Source organism: Lethenteron reissneri, chromosome 67, assembly GCF_015708825.2.
Source record: "Lethenteron reissneri isolate LAM-NWPU_2019-01 chromosome 67, ASM1570882v1, whole genome shotgun sequence".
NCBI lineage: Eukaryota > Metazoa > Chordata > Hyperoartia > Petromyzontiformes > Petromyzontidae > Lethenteron > Lethenteron reissneri.
In genome coordinates this window covers 4,856,876-4,876,245 of record NC_083845.1, presented here as the reverse complement: position 1 = coordinate 4,876,245, position 19,370 = coordinate 4,856,876, and the positions used below count along the sequence as shown (strand labels likewise).

Below are 19,370 nucleotides of genomic sequence, written 5' to 3'. Positions count from 1 at the left end.
AGGGTGAGTGAATAGTGAGTGAGTGGTTTTATGAGCGAGTGAGTGAGTTGAGTGGTTTGATTATGGATGAGTGAGTAGTTGAGTGACTGAGTGGATGAGTGAATGGTTAGTTAGTGGATGAGTGAATAGGTGAGTGAGTGGTTTTATGAGCGAGTTGAGTGAGTAGGTGAGTGGTTTGATTAGTGGATGAGTGAGTGGTTGAGTGACTGAATGGTTGAGTGAGTGGATGAATGAATGGTTGAGTGAGTGAATGGTTGAGTTAGTGAATGGTTGAGTTAGTGCAGGGTCGGCAACCTACGGCTCCGGAGCCGCATGCGGCTCTTTACGGGCTGCTTCTTGACGATGAGTACGTATGTACTCAGATGCATTGCGGCTCTTGAAATACTGAATTTTGTACCGAATTGGAAAGAATGGCTCTTCTTGTTATTTTGGTTGCCGACCCCTGAGTTAGTGGATGAGTGAACAGGTGAGTGAGCGGCAGAGGTGGGACAAAGTCATTGTTATGCAAGTCCAAGTCGAGTCTGAAGTCATCAAATTCATGACTCGAGTCTGACTCGAGTCCAAGTCACATGACTCGAGTCCACATCTCAGAGGTGGGACAAAGTCATTGTTATGCAAGTCCAAGTCGAGTCTGAAGTCATCAAATTCATGACTCGAGTCCAAGTCACATGACTCGAGTCCACACCGCTGGTGAGCGGTAAGGCTACCACCACCTTCCCCACAGCACAGACCTAACCCGGATACGTTTCCTCGGTCAGCACCACCACCATCAAACTGTGCTGCAGTTTTCTGGACTGCGATAAAGCTTAGCACAGACGATGCCAATCCCCGTCATCTGTGTACAAAGCATCTCCTGCAGCCACCCGCCCACACAGATGATGCCAATTCCCGTCATCTGTGTACAAAGCATCTCCTGCAGCCACCCGCCCACACAGATGATGCCATCCCCGTCATCTGTGTACAAAGCATCTCCTGCAGCCACCCGCCCACACAGATGATGCCAATCCCCGTCATCTGTGTACAAAGCATCTCCTGCAGCCACCCGCCCACCCAGATGATGCCAATTCCCGTCATCTGTGTACAAAGCATCTCCTGCAGCCACCCGCCCACACAGATGATGCCAATCCCCCCGCCTCTACGGGGTCAACCCGGGACGGGTGGCAACCCTCCACTACTCCTCGTGTGCGTGATCACGGGGGGGCGCCGGAATGCAGAGCCTGGAAATTAAACCGCGAGCGTGTTGTGTGTGTTTGGTTCTGTGTGTTGTGTTCTGTGTGTTTGTTGTGTGTTGTGTGTGTGCGTGGTGGGTGTTGCGTGTTGTGTGTGTTTGTTTCTGTGTGTTGTGTTCTGTGTGTTTGTGTGTGTTGTGTGTGTGCGTGGTGTGTGTGCGTGTTGTGTGTGTTGTTTCTGTGTGTTGTGTGTTCTGTGTGTGCGTGTTGTGTGTTTGGTTGTGTGTGTTGTGTTGTGTGTGTACGTGTTGTGTTCTGTGTGTGTTGTTGTGTTTGTCCTGTGTTGTGTGCGTGTTGTGTGTGTGTTCTGTGTTAATGTGTGTTGTGCGTTTGTGTATGTGTGTGTTCTGTGTTAATGTGTGTTGTGCGTGTTGTGTGTGTTGTCTTGTGCGTTGTGTTTGTTCTCTGTTTAATGTGTGTTTGTTATGTATGTGTGGCGCGTGTTGTGTGTTTGTCCTTTGTGTGTGTGTGTTTATGTGTGTTGTGTATTGTGTTTATGTGTGTTGTGTACGTGTATTGTGTGTTGTGTGTGTTTATGTGCGTTGTGCGTGTGTTGTGTGCGTGATGCCGCGTTGACAATTAGTCCACAGGCGCATGTAATAGGCGACGATCCGGCCAATGTCCGTTTTTAATGACGGAGGAAGGGGGGGCGTTGCTGGGGCCTGGGCGACGTTTCAGGCAACGACCCTTCCGTAATAACTATCGAACGAAAAAGGCCGATTGAAACCGTCTGCTGCTTAGCGGCAATGCCTCATCGCTGTTGGCGAATGCGTTGATCGTTCCGAGTCCCTGGAGTTGATTCCTGGTGTGGGGGGGCATGGGCCCCCCGTTATCCGTAGTTGCCACCTGTCCCGGTTTTCACGGGAACACCGCCTCCTCTTGTTGTTGAGGTGGTCGTTTTGTAAACACATCTCCTCCTCCGAGTTGTTCAGACTCGAAGCTCCACCTCCCCGACGGGGTCGTGACCCGTGAACTTTGGGGTCGTGACCCCTGAACTTTGGGGTCGTGACCCCTGAACTTTGGGGTCGTGACCCCCCCCCTCCGCTGTGCCCCATAGGGCGTCCGCGTGGAGACGGAGCTGGAGCTGCTACCGCTGGGAGATTTGGATCTGACATCGGACGAGTGCATCCTGGACGAAGTGGACAGTGAGACACCCCGCCCCCCCCCACAGGGTCACACCCCCCCCCACAGGGTCACTCCCCCCCCCCCCCCCCCCACAGGGTCACGCCCCCCAGGGTCACGCCCGCCCCCCCCCAACGGGGTCACTCCCCCCCACCCCACAGGGTCATCACCCCCCCCCCCCCACAGGGTTCACGCCCCCTCCCCCCCAGGGTCACGCCCCCCCAGAGTCACTCCCCCCCAGGGTCAACTCATTGACCCACGACTGACGCCAGTCTCATCTGAGCTGACCTAGATGCAGCCCACATCCAGGACTCTGAAAGGCCGCGCCGGCGGCTGCGTTGGCTGGTGAAGGTTTCTTCCAAACGCATTGCTGGTGACGGTTGCGTTGCCGTCCCTCGTGAATGCGTTTGTGTCTCCGTGTGTCTCCGTGTGTCTCCGTGTGTCTCCGTGTGTCTCTGTGTGTCACCGTGTGTCACCGTGTGTCTCTGTGTGTCTCTGTGTGTCTCTGCGTGTCTCTGTGTGTCTCCGTGTGTCACCGTGTGTCTATGTGTCTCCGTGTGTCTCTGTGTGTCACCGTGTGTACCCGTGTGTCTCTGTGTGTCTCCGTGTGACTCCGTGACGTCTCCGTGTGTCTCCGTGTGTCTCCGTGTGTCTCCGTGTGTCTCTGTGTCTCCGTGTGTCTCCGTGTGTCTCTGTGTGTCTCCGTGTGTCTCTGTGCCGCAGCTCACATCCAGGCGAACCTGGAGGATGAGCTGGTGAAGGAGGCGCTCCGCACGGTGAGGAGAGGAGGCCTCGGGCCACCAGCGTGCCTCTGTCTGTGTGTGTGTCACCGCGTATGTCTCACCGTGTCTCTCCGCTTGTGTCACCGCGTGTCTCCTCATGTGTCACCGTGTCTCTCCGCGTGTCTCACCGTGTGTCTCCTCGTGTGTCACCCTGCCTCTCTGTGTATGTGTGTCTCCGTGTGTCACCGTGTCTCTCTGTGTATGTGTGTCTCCGTGTGTCACCGTGTCTCTCCTCGTGTGTCACCGTGTCTCTCCGCGTGTCTGTCCGTGTGTCTCGGTGTGTCTCCGTGTGTCCCTGTATGTCCCCGGGTCTCAACGTGTCTCGCTGTGTCTCCCCGTATCTCACTGTCTCACCATGTCTCACCGTGTCTCCCCGTGTCTCCCCGTATCTCACTGTCTCACCGTGTCTCACCGTGTCTCACCGTGTCTCACCATGTCTCACTGTCTCACCGTGTCTCCCCGTATCTCACTGTCTCACCATGTCTCACCGTGTCTCCCCGTGTCTCCCCGTATCTCACTGTCTCACCGTGTCTCACCGTGTCTCCCCGTGTCTCCCCGTATCTCACTGTCTCACCATGTCTCACCGTGTCTCCCCGTGTCTCACCGTGTCTCCCTGTGTCTCGCCGTGTCTCCCTGTATCTCACTGTGTCTCACCATGTCTGACTGTGTCTCCCCGCGTCTCACCAGTTCTCCCTGTGTCTCACCGTCTCTCACCGTGTGTACCCGTGTGTCACCGTGTCTCCTCGTGTGTCACCGTGTCTCTCCGCGTGTCTGTGCGTGTGTCTCCGTGTGTCCCTGTATGTCCCCGGGTCTCACCGTGTCTCACCGTTTCTCCCCGTATCTCACTGTCTCACCATGTCTCACCGTGTCTCACCGTGTCTCCCCGCATCTCACCATTTCTTCCTATGTCTCACCAGTTCTCCCTGTATCTCACCGTGTCTCCCTGTGTCTCACCGTATCTCCCTGTATCTCACCATGTCTCCCTGTATCTCACCGCGTGTCCCTGTGTCTCACCGTGTCTCCCTGTATCTCCCCGTGTCTCCCTGTATCTCACCGTGTCTCCCTGTGTCTCAATATCTCACCGCGTCTCACCAGTTCTCCCTGTGTCTCAACCGTGTCTCCCTGTATCTCACCATGTCTCCCTGTGTCTCACCGTGTCTCTCCACGTCTCCCCGCGTCTCACCGTGTCTTCCCTGCATGTCCCCGTGTCTCACCGCGTCTTCCCGCTACTCCACCGCGTCTTCCCGCTTCTCACCGCTTCTCACCGCGTGTCCCTGTATCTCACCGTATCTCCCTGTATCTCACCGTATCTCCCTGTATCTCACCGCGTGTCCCTGTGTCTCACCGTGTCTCCCTGTATCTCACCATATCTCACCGTGTCTCACGTGTCTCACCGTGTCTCCCTGTGTCTCACCGTGTCTCCCTGTATCTCACCGTGTATCCCTGTGTCTCCCTGTGTCTCACCGTGTCTCACCGTGTCTCCCTGTGTCTCCCTGTGTCTCACCGTGTCTCACCGTGTCTCCCTGTATCTCACCGTGTATCCCTGTGTCTCCCTGTGTCTCACCGTGTCTCACCGTGTCTCCCTGTGTCTCACCGTGTCTCCCTGTATCTCACCGTGTATCCCTGTGTATCCCTGTGTCTCCCTGTGTCTCACCGTGTCTCACCGTGTCTCCCTGTGTCTCACCGTGTCTCCCTGTGTCTCACCGTGTCTCACCGTGTCTCCCTGTATCTCACCGTGTATCCCTGTGTCTCCCTGTGTCTCACCGTGTCTCACCGTGTCTCCCTGTGTCCTCACCGTGTCTCCCTGTGTCTCACCGTGTCTCACCGTGTCTCCCTGTGTCCTCACCGTGTCTCCCTGTATCTCACCGTGTATCCCTGTGTCTCCTGTGTCCTCACCGTGTCTCACCGTGTCTCCCTGTGTCTCACCGTGTCTCCCTGTGTCTCACCGTGTCTCACCGTGTCTCCCTGTATCTCACCATGTATCCCTGTGTCTCCCTGTGTCTCACCGTGTCTCACCGTGTCTCCCTGTGTCTCACCGTGTCTCACCGTGTCTCCCTGTGTCTCACCGTGTCTCCCCGTATCTCACCGTGTCTCCCCGTGTCTCCCCTGTGTCTCACCGTGTCTCACCGTGTCTCCCTGTATCTCACCGTGTCTCACCGTGTCTCCCTGTGTCTCACCATGTCTCACCGTGTCTCCCTGTGTCTCACCGTGTCTCCCTGTATCTCATCGTGTCTCCCCATGTCTCCCCGCATCTCGTCGTGTCAGGGCGTGGACCTCAGGCACTACTCGAAGCACGTGGAGAAAGAGCTGCAGGAGATCGAGAATGCGTCCATCAGGGACTGTATCCTCCACCCCCTCCAGTTGCTGGTGGTGCTCTTAGGGTGCCGGTGTGGTGGGTGTGGTGCTCTAGAGTGCCGGTGCGGTGAGTGTGGTGCCGCGTGTGTCGATCTAGGGGAGGTCCTGATCCTCCCCTAGGTCTACTCGGCCTCAAATGAGTACCTGGTGCGGTGTATAAACATCGCCACCGGGGAGACAAAGGCGGCCGGGCGTGGTGCTGGCCACCCACCCGTCGTGTGCCGTGCCGGCCTTCATAGGTGCTCGCTAACAGCACTTGCTATAGGCCGGGGGATGTTTGCATGGGTGTGTAGAGTGCGGTGCGCTTAAGTACCGACAAAGTGAGTGTGTGGCGCTGTGAGTGTCGTGCCGTGAGCGAGTGGTGGTGCGGTGAGCGAGTGGTGGTGCGGTGAGTGAGTGGTGGTGTTCATCCGTAACGGAGCGTAGACATCAAGGAGAGTGAAAACATCGCAAGCCTGCACGGCCAGATCACCTCCTGCGACTCCATCCTGCAGGTGCCACATTCACCACCACCACAACGTCAACAACCACCACCGCAACAACCACCACCACAATATCAACAATCACCACCACAATATCAACAACAACCACCGCTACAACATCAACAGCAACCACCACCACATCAGCCACCACGGCAGCAGCGCGTGCGCCATTCGCGGCCAACACCGGCCTCCCCTAGGTCGACTCGGCCTCAAATGAGTACCTGGCACGGTGCTGGCCGCCATCGCCCGTCGCGTAGCCGTGCCGGCCTTCATAGGCGCTGCAACTCGCTAACAGCACTTGCCCCGACAGTCTATTAAGGCTACTCGAGGGGGGTATCTTTGTCTTTTCTTTAATGCGTGTGTGTGTGTCTGTGCGTGTGTCTGTGCGTGAGTGTGTGTCTGTGTGTGTGTCTGTGCGTGTGTATGTCTGTGCATGTGTGTCTGTCCGTGTCTGTGCTTGTGTGTTTGTCCATGTCTGTGCGTGTTTGTGCGTGTTTGTGCGTGTCTGTGTGTGTGTCTGTGTGTGTGTGTCTGTGCTTGTGTGTGTCTGTGCGTGTGTGTCTGTCTGTGCTTGTGTGTTTGTCCGTGTCTGTGCGTGTGCGTGTTTGTGCGTGTCTGTGTGGTGTGTCTGTGTGTGTCTGTGTGTGTCCGTGCGTGTGTGTGTCTGTGCGTGTGTGTGTGTCTGTGTATCTTCGCGTGTGTCTGTGCGTGTGTGTCTGTGCGCGTGTGTGTCTGTGCGTGGTGTCTGTGCGTGTGTTTGTGGCGTGTGCGTGTTTGTGCGTGTCTGTGTGTGTGCGTGTGTGTCTGTGCGTGCGCGTGTGTGTCTGTGCGTGTGTCTGTGCGCGTGTCTGTGCGTGCGTGTCTGTGCGTGTGTGTCTGTGCGTGCGTGTGTGCGCGTGTCTGTGCGTGTGTGTCTGTGCGTGTGTGTCTGTGCGCGTGTCAGCGCATGGAGGAGATGCTGTCGTCGTTCCAGACGGATCTGAGCAGCATCACTCGGAGATCCAGACGCTGCAGGAGCAGTCGGTGGCCATGAACGTGAAGCTGCGCAACCGGCAGGCGGTGCGCGGGGAGCTGAGCCAGCTCGTGGACGAGCTGGTGGTGCCCGGCGCCATGATCACGTGCGCCACCACCAACACCACCACCACAACCATTGCTGCCACAGGCACCGCCGTCACCACCACAACCAACAACACCGCTACGACCATGACTACCACCGCCACCACCACTACAACCACCACCACTACAACCACCACCACTACAACCACCACCACTACAACCACCACCACTACAACCAACACCACCGACACCGCCACGACCATTACTACCGCAGCCGCCACCAACACCACCACCAACACCACCACCAACACCACCACCAACACCACCAACACCACCACCACCAACACCACCACCACCAACACCACCACCAACACCACCACCAACACCACCACCAACACCACCACCACCAACACCACCAACACCACCACCACCAACACCACCACCACCAACACCACCACCAACACCACCACCAACACCACCACCACCACCACACCACCGCCACCAACACCGCCACCAACACCACCACCACCACCACCACCACCACACCACCACCACCAACACCACCACCACCAACACCACCACCAACACCACCACAACACCGCCACCACCAACACCGCCACCACCAACACCGCCACCACCACCACCAACACCACCACCACCAACACCACCACCACCAACACCACCACCAACACCACCACCACACCACCACCAACACCGCCACCAACACCACCAACACCGTTACTACTACAACCACCATCACCAACATCACCGACACCGCCACAACCATCACTACCACAAAGACAAACATCCCCCGTGTAGCCTTAACAGACTGTAGGGGCAAGTGCTGTTAGCGAGTAGCACCTATGAAGGCCGGCACGGCACACGAGGGGGTGGGTGGCCAACTGCTTTTGAAACCCTCCTGGCGATGTTTACTGCACACCGCACCAGGTACTAATTTGAGGCTGAGTCGACCTAGAGGAGGCCCAGGACCGGTTCAGATATTCGTCACCGGTGTTGGCCGTGAGCGGGAATCGAACTCGGGGTGCCGGATTTGTAGCGCAGCGTAGCGCTAACCGCTGCACCACAGCTCCCCACTTGCTACCACAGCCACCACCAACACCACCACCAACACCACCGACACAACCATTACTACCACAGCCACCACCATAACCACCACCAACACCACCGACACAACCATTACTAACACAGCCACCACAATCACCACAACCCACCTCTGCCACCAATACCACCGCCCGCCACCACAGCCACCACCATAACCACCACCAACACCACCACCAACACCACCGACACAACCATTACTACCACAGCCACCACCATCACCACAAAGATCCCTTGGATAGCCTTCACACACTGTTGGTGGCATACGCAGCGAACGAGCACCGCTGGCACTACTGCCACCATCGCCGCCACCACCATCACCACCACCGTCACCACCGTTACCACCACCATTAGCGCCATTACCGCCGTCACCACCATTACCACCGTCACCACCGTCCCCATCACTGTCACCATCGTCACCACCATTTCCGCCGCCACCACTGTCACCACCATTACCACCACCGCCGCAACCGTGATCACCACCGTCACCGCCACCACCATTACCACCACCATTGCCACCGTCACCACCATTGCCACCATCACCACCGTCACCACCGCCACCACCACTGACAACGACACAAGTGGTGGGCCCGATGCGAGCGTCGCGTTTTGGGCGTCACCCAGTAACACGTCACCCGCGTGCACTGCCCCCCGGGCCCCCCCCCCCCCGGGCCCCCCCCCCCGGGCCCCCCGGCCCCCCCCTCCCGTGCCCGCCCCCTCCCGCTCCCGCAGTGCGATCCTGGACCTGCCTGTGACGGAGCGCGACTTCCTGGAGCAGCTGCAGGAGCTCAACAACAAGATCAACTACGCCAAGGAGCAGGCCTTCCGCGAGACGCTCGCCTGCCAGGACACGCACGACGTGCTGGCCAAGCTGAAGGCCAAGGTGCCACCATCACCACCACCATCATCATCACCACCACCACTACCATCACCACCATCACCATCACCACCATCATCATCATCACCACCATCATCATCATCACCACCACCACTACCATCACCACCATCATCATCACCACCATCACCACCATCACCACCATCATCATCACCACTGCCAGGACATGCACGACGTGCTGGCCAAGCTGAAGGCCAAGGTGCCGCCACCACCATCACCACCACCGCTACCATCACCACCATCACCACTACCATCACCACCATCATCACCACCATCACCATCACCACTGCCAGGACATGCACGACGTGCTGGCCAAGCTGAAGGCCAAGGTGCTGCCACCATCATCACCAACATCACCAACATCACCACCATCGCCACCATCATCACCATCACCACTACCACCATCATCACCATCATCACCATCATCACCACCATCACCAACATCACCACTGCCAGGACACGCACGACGTGCTGGCCAAGCTCAAGGCCAAGGTGCCGCCACCATCACCACCATCATCATCACCATCATCACCATCACCACCATCATCATCACCATCACCACCATCACCACCATCATCACCAACATCATCACCATCATCACCGTCACCACCATCATCACAATCACCACCGCCACCATCACCACCAACATCACCACTGCCAGGACACGCACAACGTGCTGATGAACCACATCGTCAGAACCAGTCCTGGGCCTCCCCTAGGTCGACTCAGCCTCAAATTAGTACCTGGTGCGATTTAGGGGGAGCGGTAGTGTAGCGGTTAGCGCTACGCAGCGCTATGAACCTGGCGACCCGGGTTCGATTCTCGCTCACGGCTAACACCAGTGACGATTATCTGAACCGGTCCTGGGCCTCCCCTAGGTCGACTCAGCCTTAAATGAGTACCTGGTGCGGTGTGTAAACATCGCCACTGGGGAAAACAAAGGCGGTCGGGCGTAGTGCTGGCCACCCACCCCCTCGTTCGTGTACCGTTCCGGCCTTCACAGGTGCTCGCTAACAGCACTTGCCCCTACAGTCTGTTAAGGCTATACGGGTGATCTTTGTGTATATGCGTGTGTGTGTGTATGCGTGTGCGTGTGTGTATACTTGTGTGTATGCGTGTGTGTGTATACGTCTGTGTGTATGCGTGTGTGTGTGTATGCGTGTGTGTGTATACGTGCGTGTGTGTATGCTTGTGTGTATGCATGTGTGTGTATACGTGCGTGTGTATGCGTGTGTGTGTGTATATGTGTGTGTGTACGCGTGTGTGTGTATGCGTGTGTGCGTGTGTGTGCGTGTGTGTATGCGTGTATATGCGTGTATGTGTGTATGCGTGTGTGTGTGTGTATACGTGTGTGTGTATACGTGCGTGTGTGTATGCGTGTGTGTATGCGTGTGTGTGTATACGCGCGTGTTTGTATGCGCGTGTGTGTATACGCGTGTGTGTATACGTGTGTGTATACGCGTGTGTATATGTGTGTGTATGTGTGTGTGTGTGTATGCTTGTGTGCAGGCCATCGCCAAGGTCCGTGAGTTCATCCTACAGAAGATTTACGCCTTCCGCAAGCCCATGACCAACTACCAGATGGCACAGAACACGCTGCTCAAGTTCCGGTGAGTGGCACTCGCACACACAGACAACAAAGATCCCCCTTATAGCCTTTGCAGACTGCTGGGGCAAGTGCTGTTAGCGAGCAATTACAAAAGGCCGGCACGGCGCACGAGGGGGTGGGTGGCCAACACCACGCCCGGCCGCCTTTGTCTCCCCAGTGCTAGCGATGTTTTTACACACCGCTACGAACCTGGCGACCCGGGTTCGATTCCCGCTCACGGCCAACACCGGTGACGATGATCTGAACCCGGTCCTGGGCCTCCCCTAGGTCGATTCGGCCTCAAACCAGTACCGAAGTGGGGTGTGCGAATAAATTGTCACCACCGTCACCACCGTCACCATCGTTACCACCGTCACCACCGTCACCATCGTTACCACCGTCACCACCGTCACCATCGTTATCACCACCGTCACCATCGTCACCACCGTCACCACCGTCACCACCGTCACCATCGTCACCACCGTCACCACCGTCACCACCGCCACCACCGTCACCACCGTCACCATCGTTATCACCACCGTCACCATCGTTACCACCGTCACCACCGTCACCACCGTCACCATCGTTATCACCACCGTCACCATCGTTACCACCGTCACCACCGTCACCACCGTCACCATCGTTATCACCACCGTCACCACCGTCACCACCGTCACCACCGTCACCACCGCCACCACCGTCACCACCGTCACCATTGTTATCACCACCGTCACCACCGTCACCACCGCCACCACTGTCACCACCGTCACTATCGTTACCACCGTCACCACCATTACCACCACCGTCACCACCGTCACCACCGTCACCACCGCTGACAACGCCACAAGTGGTGGGCCGGGACCCCTCGGCCGCACAGCGATGCGAGCGTCGCGTTTTGGGGCGCCGCCCAATAACGTGTCACCCACGTGCCCCCCCCCCCCCCCGGGCCCCCCCCCCCCCCCCGTGCGTCGCCGCAGCTTCTTCTCGGAGTTCCTGCTGGCGAACGAGCGTCACGTGGCCAAGGAGGTGCGGGACGAGTACGTGGACACGATGGCGCGCATCTACTACTCGTACTTCAAGGCCTACACCAGCCGCCTCATGAAGCTGCAGGTGCCGCCACTGTGGGGCGGGGGAGGGGTGGTGACGATGGTGGTGGTGATGACGATGGTGATGACGATGGTGGTGATGACGATGGTGATGGTGATCGTGGTGATGGTGGTGATGACGATGATGGCAATGGTGGTGGTGGTGATGACGATGATGACGATGATGACGATGGTGGTGGTGATGGTGGTGATGGTGGTGATGACGATGATGACGATGGTGGTGGTGATGGTGGTGATGGTGGTGATGATGGTGATGACGATGATGACGATGGTGGTGGTGATGGTGGTGATGATGACGATGATGATGATGGTGGTGGTGATGGTGGTGATGATGGTGATGATGGTGGTGCTGTCCGCCTTCACTCACCCCGTGAGGTGCCGACGACCCCTCTAATGCCCCCACCCCCCCCCACTACCCCCCCACTCCCCCCCCACTCCCCCCCCACTCCCCCCCCACTCCCCCCCCACTCCCCCCCACCCCCACTCCCCCCCCACTCCCCCCCCACCCCCACTCCCCCCCCACCCCCACTCCCCCCCCACCCCCACTCCCCCCCCACCCCCACTCCCCCCCCACTCCCCCCCCCACCCCCACTCCACTCCCACCCCCACTCCCCCCCCACTCCCACCCCCACCCCCACTCCCACCCCCACCCCCACTCCCACCCCCCACCCGTGTCTCCGCAGTACGAGGAGGTGGCCGACAAAGATGACCTCATGGGGGTGGAGGACACGGCCAAGAAAGATATCCTCCCTCGCGACTGGGGGGAGGGGCGAGAGGGGGGAGGGGTGAGTGGGGGGAGGGGCGAGTGGGGGGAGTGGGGGGAGGGGCGAGTGGGGGGAGGGGCCAGTGGGGGGGGGGGTGAGTGTGGGGGGAGGGGTGAGTGGTGGGGGTGAGTGGTGTTCTCCGCTTGAGCCCTTCCCCTTGACGATCTGAACGTTTCTTCTCGAAGCCGTCGCTCCGCAACCGCAACACCACCTTCACGCTGGGCAACCGCGGCGCCGTCATCTCCGGCGAGCAGCTGGAGGCGCCCATCCTGGTGCCGCACGCCGCCCAGAAGCAGGACACGCGGGTGGGCGACGCGCGGGAGCGGGGCGCACACGCGTCACGCACTAGCGTCACGCACTAGCGTCGCGCGCTAGCGTCACGCACTAGCGTCACGCACTAGCGTCACGCGCTAGCGTCACGCGCTAGAGTCACGCACTAGCGTCACGCACTCGCGTCACGTGCACGCGTCGCGCGCTAGCGTCACTCGCGTCACGCACTAGCGTCACGCACTAGCATCACGCACTAGCGTCACGCACTAGCGTCACGCACTAGCGTCACGCACTAGCGTCACTAGCGTCACGCACTAGCGTCACGCACTAGCGTCACGCACTAGCGTCACTCGCGTCACGCACTAGCGTCACGCACTAGCGTCACGCACACGCGTCACGCGCTAGCGTCACGCACTAGCGTCACGCACTAGCGTCACTCGCGAGCGTCACTCGCGTCACGCACTAGCGTCACGCACTAGCGTCACGCACTAGCGTCACGCACTAGCGTCACGCGCTAGCGTCACGCACTAGCATCACGCGCTAGCGTCACGCACTAGCATCACGCGCTTGCGTCACGCACTAGCGTCACGCGCTAGCGTCACGCACTAGCGTCACGCGCTAGCGTCACGCACTAGCGTCACGCACTAGCGTCACTCACTAGCGTCACGCACTAGCGTCACTCACTAGCGTCACTCACTAGCGTCACGCACTAGCGTCACGCACTAGCGTCACTCGCGTCACGCACTAGCGTCACGCGCTAGCGTCACGCGCTAGCGTCACGCGCTAGCGTCACGCGCTAGCGTCACGCGCTAGCGTCACGCGCTAGCGTCACGCGCTAGCGTCACGCGCTAGCGTCACGCGCTAGCGTCACGCGCTAGCGTCACGCGCTAGCGTCACGCGCTAGCGTCACGCGCTAGCGTCACGCGCTAGCGTCACGCACACGCGTCACGCGCTAGCGTCACGCGCTAGCGTCACGCACACGCGTCACGCGCTAGCGTCACGCGCTAGCGTCACTCGCTAGCGTCACGCGCTAGCGTCACGCGCTAGCGTCACTCGCTAGCGTCACGCACACGCGTCACGCACTAGCGTCGCGCACACGCGTCACGCACTAGCGTCGCGCACACGCGTCACGCACTAGCGTCACGCACACGCGTCACTCTAGCGTCACGCACACGCGTCACGCACTAGCGTCACTCACTAGCGTCACGCACTAGCGTCACTCACTAGCGTCACGCACTAGCGTCACGCACACGCGTCACGCACTAGCGTCGCGCACACGTGTCACGCACTAGCGTCGCGCACTAGCGTCGCGCACTAGCGTCGCGCACACGCGTCACGCACTAGCGTCACGCACTCGTGTCATGCAAGGTGCCGCTGCGTGCGGCCGGTCGACTCGGGTCAGGTGGTGCATCAACCAGTCGATCTCGGTCATCTCGGTCAGTCGACCCGTGGCACCTGCTGGGTCTGGGTTTGTGACCTCCTGCCGGCGGGCGTTCGACAACTTCACGTGGCCGTGAAAGTGCACCTGGCCTGGCACAAGCGCCGTGGTGACGTCACCCCCACGTGGTGGTGAAGGGCGGCGGTTGTTGCTCGTTTGAGAGTCTGCTCCGTAACCAGCGATGTGTGTGTGTGTCTGTGTGTGTGTTTCTGTGTGTGTGTTAGTGAGTATCTGTGTGTGTGAGTATCTCTGTGTGTCTCTCTGTGTGTGTGTGAACTCCACTCCCACAACTCCCAATCGGTGATGGGGCAGTTGTGGAGAGAGTGGAGAGTTTCCCATATCTGGGCAGTGTGCTTATGACCGGCTCCAGTTTATCAGCAGAGGTCTCACTCCGAATCAGTCGAGCGGCATTATCTTTTCATCGGTTGCATAACGCTGTGTGGAAGCTACCTGATCTGTCGCTCCGCACGAAGCTTCAGGTCTTCTCGGCCACGGTCATTCCCTCTCTTCTCTACGGTTGCGAAACGTGGACCCCCCTAATGGAGCATCTTCGCCGGTTGGAAACATTTAGGCTGGCCTGCCTACAATCCATCCTGGGTTTAACCAGGCTGGATTGTGTGAGGAGCTCACAAATCCTTGAAAGATCTGGGCAAAGTCCCATCGGTGAGCTCCTCCGGCAGGCAAGGCTGCGTTGGCTGGGTCATGTAGCCCGCATGCCCAGCTACCGCATGCCTAAACAGCTTTTGTTCGGCCGGATCGAGGGGGCTAAACGGGCGCGGCACGGGCTAGAGAAGAGATGGAGTGATGTGGTACAGGAGGACGTGGAGCTGAGTGGATTTGCCGATGACTGGTACCAGCGGTGTCAAGATCGGCCTCAGTGGAGGAGGCTCGTGAAGGACGCTACTGGGCAGTTGGAGGCAGTCGCCCTCCAACAACAACGGAGGGCGGAGGAGCGACGCTCCCAACAAGAGCGGAGCGCCGGGTGGCTAAAGCACAGCAAGTTGGCACAGTAGGGGGCACAGGTGGTGCATCAGCCAGTCATCTCGGTCAGTCGACCCGTGGCACCTGCTGGGTCTGCCCCGTGACCTCCTGCCAGCGGGCGTTCGACACTTCACGTGGCCTCAAGGTGCACTTGGCCTGGCACAATCGTGGTGACGTCACCGCCACTTAGTGGTGAATGGCGTTTGTTGTTGTGTGTGTGTGAGTATCTCTGTGTGTCTCTGTGTGTGTGAGTGTGTCTCTGTGTGTGTGTGAGTATCTCTGTGTGTGTCTCTGTGTGTGTCTTTGTGTGTCTTTGTGTGTGTGAGTGTGTCTCTGTGTGTGTGTGAGTATCTCTGTGTGTCTCTGTGTGTGTCTCTGTGTGTCTCCGTGTGTGTGAGTGTGTCTCTGTGTGTGTGTCTCTCTGTGTGTCTCTGTGTGTCTCTGTGTGTGTGAGTGCAGTACTCGTTTGAGAGTCTGTTCCGTAGCCAGCACTACGCGCTGTGTGTGTGTGTGTCTCTCTGTGTGTGTCTCTGTGTGTCTCTGTGTGTGTGAGTATCTCTGTGTGTCTCCGTGTGTGTGAGTGCAGTACTCGTTTGAGAGTCTGTTCCGTAGCCAGCACTACGCGCTGTGTGTGTGTGTCTCTCTGTGTGTGTCTCTGTGTGTCTCTGTGTGTGTGAGTATCTCTGTGTGTCTCCGTGTGTGTGAGTGCAGTACTCGTTTGAGAGTCTGTTCCGTAGCCAGCACTACGCGCTGTGTGTGTGTGTCTCTCTGTGTGTGTCTCTGTGTGTCTCTGTGTGTGTGAGTATCTCTGTGTGTCTCTGTGTGTGTGAGTGCAGTACTCGTTTGAGAGTCTGTTCCGTAGCCAGCACTACGCGCTGTGTGTGTGTGTCTCTCTGTGTGTGTCTCTGTGTGTCTCTGTGTGTGTGAGTATCTCTGTGTGTCTCCGTGTGTGTGAGTGCAGTACTCGTTTGAGAGTCTGTTCCGTAGCCAGCACTACGCGCTGTGTGTGTGTGTCTCTGTATGTGTCTCTGTGTGTGTGAGTGTTTCTGTGTGTCTCTGTGTGTGTGTGTGTGTCTCTGTGTGTGTGTGAGTATCTCTGTGTGTCTCTGTGTGTCTCCGTGTGTGTGAGTGCAGTACTCGTTTGAGAGTCTGTTCCGCAGCCAGCACTACGCGCTGCTGGACAACTGCTGCCGCGAGTTCCTCTTCCTCTGCGACTTCTTCATGGTGAGCGGCGCCTCTGCCCACGAGCTCTTCACCAGCGTCATGGGCCGCTCCCTCTCCATGTTCATGGTGAGCGCACGCACCGCCGACACGCGGGGGCACGCAAACTCGCTCGCCCGCACGCTCGACCACTCAGCCACTCACTCAGCCACTCACTCAGCCAGTCACTCAGCCACTCGCTCGGCCAGTCACTCAGCCACTCACTCAGCCACTCACTCAGCCAGTCACTCAGCCACTCGCTCGGCCAGTCACTCAGCCAGTCACTCAGCCAGTCACTCAAACAGTCACTCAGCCACTAAGCCACTCGCTCGGCCACTCACTCGGCCACTCACTCAGCCACTCACTCAGCCAGTCACTCAGCCAGTCACTCAGCCACTCACTCAGCCAGTCACTCAGCCAGTCACTCAGCCACTCACTCAGCCAGTCACTCAGCCAGTCACTCAGCCAGTCACTCAGCCACTCACTCAGCCACTCACTCAGCCAGTCACTCAGCCAGTCACTCAGCCACTCACTCAGCCAGTCACTCAGCCAGTCACTCAGCCACTCACTCAGCCACTCACTCAGCCAGTCACTCAACCAGTCACTCAGCCAATCACTCAGCCAGTCACTCAGCCACTCACTCAGCCAGTCACTCACTCAGCCACTCACTCAGCCACTCACTCAGCCAGTCACTCAGCCACTCACTCAGCCAATCACTCAGCCAGTCACTCATCCAGTCACTCAGCCAGTCACTCAGCCACTCACTCAGTCACTCACTCAGCCAGTCACTCAGCCAGTCACTCAGCCACTCACTCAGTCACTCACTCAGTCACTCACTCAGCCAGTCACTCAGCCACTCACTCAGCCAGTCACTCAGCCACTCACTCAGTCACTCACTCAGTCAGTCACTCAGCCACTCACTCAGCCACTCACTCAGCCACTCACTCAGCCACTCACTCAGTCACTCACTCAGCCAGTCACTCAGCCAGTCACTCGGCCACTCACTCGGCCACTCACTCGGCCACTCACTCGGCCACTCACTCAGCCACTCACTCAGCCACTCACTCAGCCAGTCACTCAGCCACTCACTCAGCCAATCACTCAGCCAGTCACTCATCCAGTCACTCAGCCAGTCACTCAGCCACTCACTCAGTCACTCACTCAGCCAGTCACTCAGCCAGTCACTCAGCCAGTCACTCAGCCACTCACTCAGTCACTCACTCAGTCACTCACTCAGCCAGTCACTCAGCCACTCACTCAGCCAGTCACTCAGCCAGTCACTCAGCCAGTCACTCAGTCACTCACTCAGTCAGTCACTCGGCCACTCACTCGGCCACTCACTCGGCCACTCACTCAGCCACTCACTCAGCCACTCACTCAGCCACTCACTCAGTCACTCACTCAGCCAGTCACTCGGCCAGTCACTCGGCCACTCACTCGGCCACTCACTCAGCCACTCACTCAGCCAGTCACTCAGCCACTCACTAAGCCACTCACTCAGCCACTCACTCAGCCAGTCACTCAGCCACTCACTCAGCCAATCACTCAGCCAGTCACTCAGCCACTCGCTCAGCCACTCACTCAGCCAGTCACTCAGCCACTCACTCAGCCACTCACTCAGCCACTCACTCAGCCACTCACTCAGCCACTCACTCAGCCAGTCACTCAGCCAGTCACTCAGCCACTCACTCAGCCACTTGGCTACTTGCTCGCTCGGCGACTGAATCAATCACTCACCCACAAACCCACCCACTTACACACTCAGCCACTAAGCCACTCGCTCGGCCACTGGCTCGCTCACTTGCTCAGCCAGTCACTCAGCCAGTCACTCAGCCACTCTGCCACTTGCTCGCTCGGCGACTCACTTAATCACTCACCCACAAACCCACCCACTTACACACTCAGCCACTAAGCCACTCGCTCGTCCACTCGCTCGGCCACTGGCTCGCTCACTCGCTCAGCCAGCCACTCAGCCAGTCGCTCATCCACTTGGCTACTTGCTCACTCACTCACCCACTCACCCACACACTCACCCACCCACTTACACACTCAGCCACTAAGCCACTCGCTCGGCCACTCACTCAGCCACTCGACCACTTGCTCACCCACACACTCACCCACCCACTTACACACTCAGCCACTCAACTGCCCACTCACTCACACACACACACACTGCCACTCACTCACCCACCCACTTACCCGCTCACTCACCCAACCACTCAACTACTCACCGACTCAACAACAGCAACAGCAGCCACCATTCACCGCTTGCACGAGCCGAGCCACAGACATCGCACGCAGCAAACCCGTGTCCACCTCCTCCTCCCTCCTCCTCCTCCTCCGTTGGGGTCCTCGTCAGAAACACATGGACGCGTACGTGGCCGACTGCTACGACAGCATCGCCGTGTTCCTGTGCATCCACGTCATCCTGCGCTTCAAGGCCATCATGGCCAAGCGCGGCGTGCCGGCCCTCGACAAGTGAGGAGCAGTGCACACGCAGAGCACACGCAGAGCACACGCAGAGCACACGTAGAGCACACGCACCGCAAGCACAAACGTAAGCACGCGCAGAGCACACGAGCACAGAGCACGCAAGCACGCAGCAGCACGCGCAGAGCACTCGCAGCAGCACACACGCAGAGCACACGCGAGCACTCAAGAACGCAAGCACGCCAGAAGCACGCGCAGAGCACCGCAAGCAGCAGAGCACCGAACTCCGGCAGAGCACCGCAGAGCACAGACGCACACGCACAGACACAAGCACCGCAGAGCACACACGCATGAGCACGCGCAGAGCACGCGCAGAGCACGCGCAGAGCACTCGCAGAGCACACGCAGAGCACACGCAGAGCACACGCAGAGCACCGCAGAGCACACGCAGAGCACGCGCAGAGCACGCGCAGAGCACGCGCAGAGCACGCAGAGCACACGCAGAGCACACGCAGAGCACACGCAGAGCACGCGCAGAGCACGCGCAGAGCAC

General features: G+C 58.7%; 2 protein-coding genes and 1 pseudogene across 2 annotated transcripts in view; all 3 read left to right on the top strand.

Annotated features, from left to right (window-relative positions):
- LOC133360115 (uncharacterized) overlaps positions 1–5,738 on the top strand; it is a 21,830-nt pseudogene extending 16,092 nt beyond the window's left edge.
- LOC133360169 (basic proline-rich protein-like) overlaps positions 1–19,370 on the top strand; it is a gene marked incomplete at its 3' end in the record, with an annotated part of 142,048 nt that overhangs the window by 28,576 nt on the left and 94,102 nt on the right. The window lies entirely within an intron of this gene.
- On the top strand, positions 2,328–18,869 carry LOC133360178 (vacuolar protein sorting-associated protein 52 homolog). The gene is given in 13 exon segments (XM_061578790.1): positions 2,328–2,374; positions 3,075–3,127; positions 5,399–5,474; positions 5,915–5,982; positions 6,914–6,962; positions 6,965–7,088; positions 8,878–9,028; positions 10,550–10,650; positions 11,606–11,738; positions 12,418–12,475; positions 12,670–12,803; positions 16,322–16,477; positions 18,747–18,869. Coding segments are annotated over 9 exon segments (1,026 nt in total). The 5' UTR covers positions 2,328–2,374; positions 3,075–3,127; positions 5,399–5,474; positions 5,915–5,982; positions 6,914–6,916.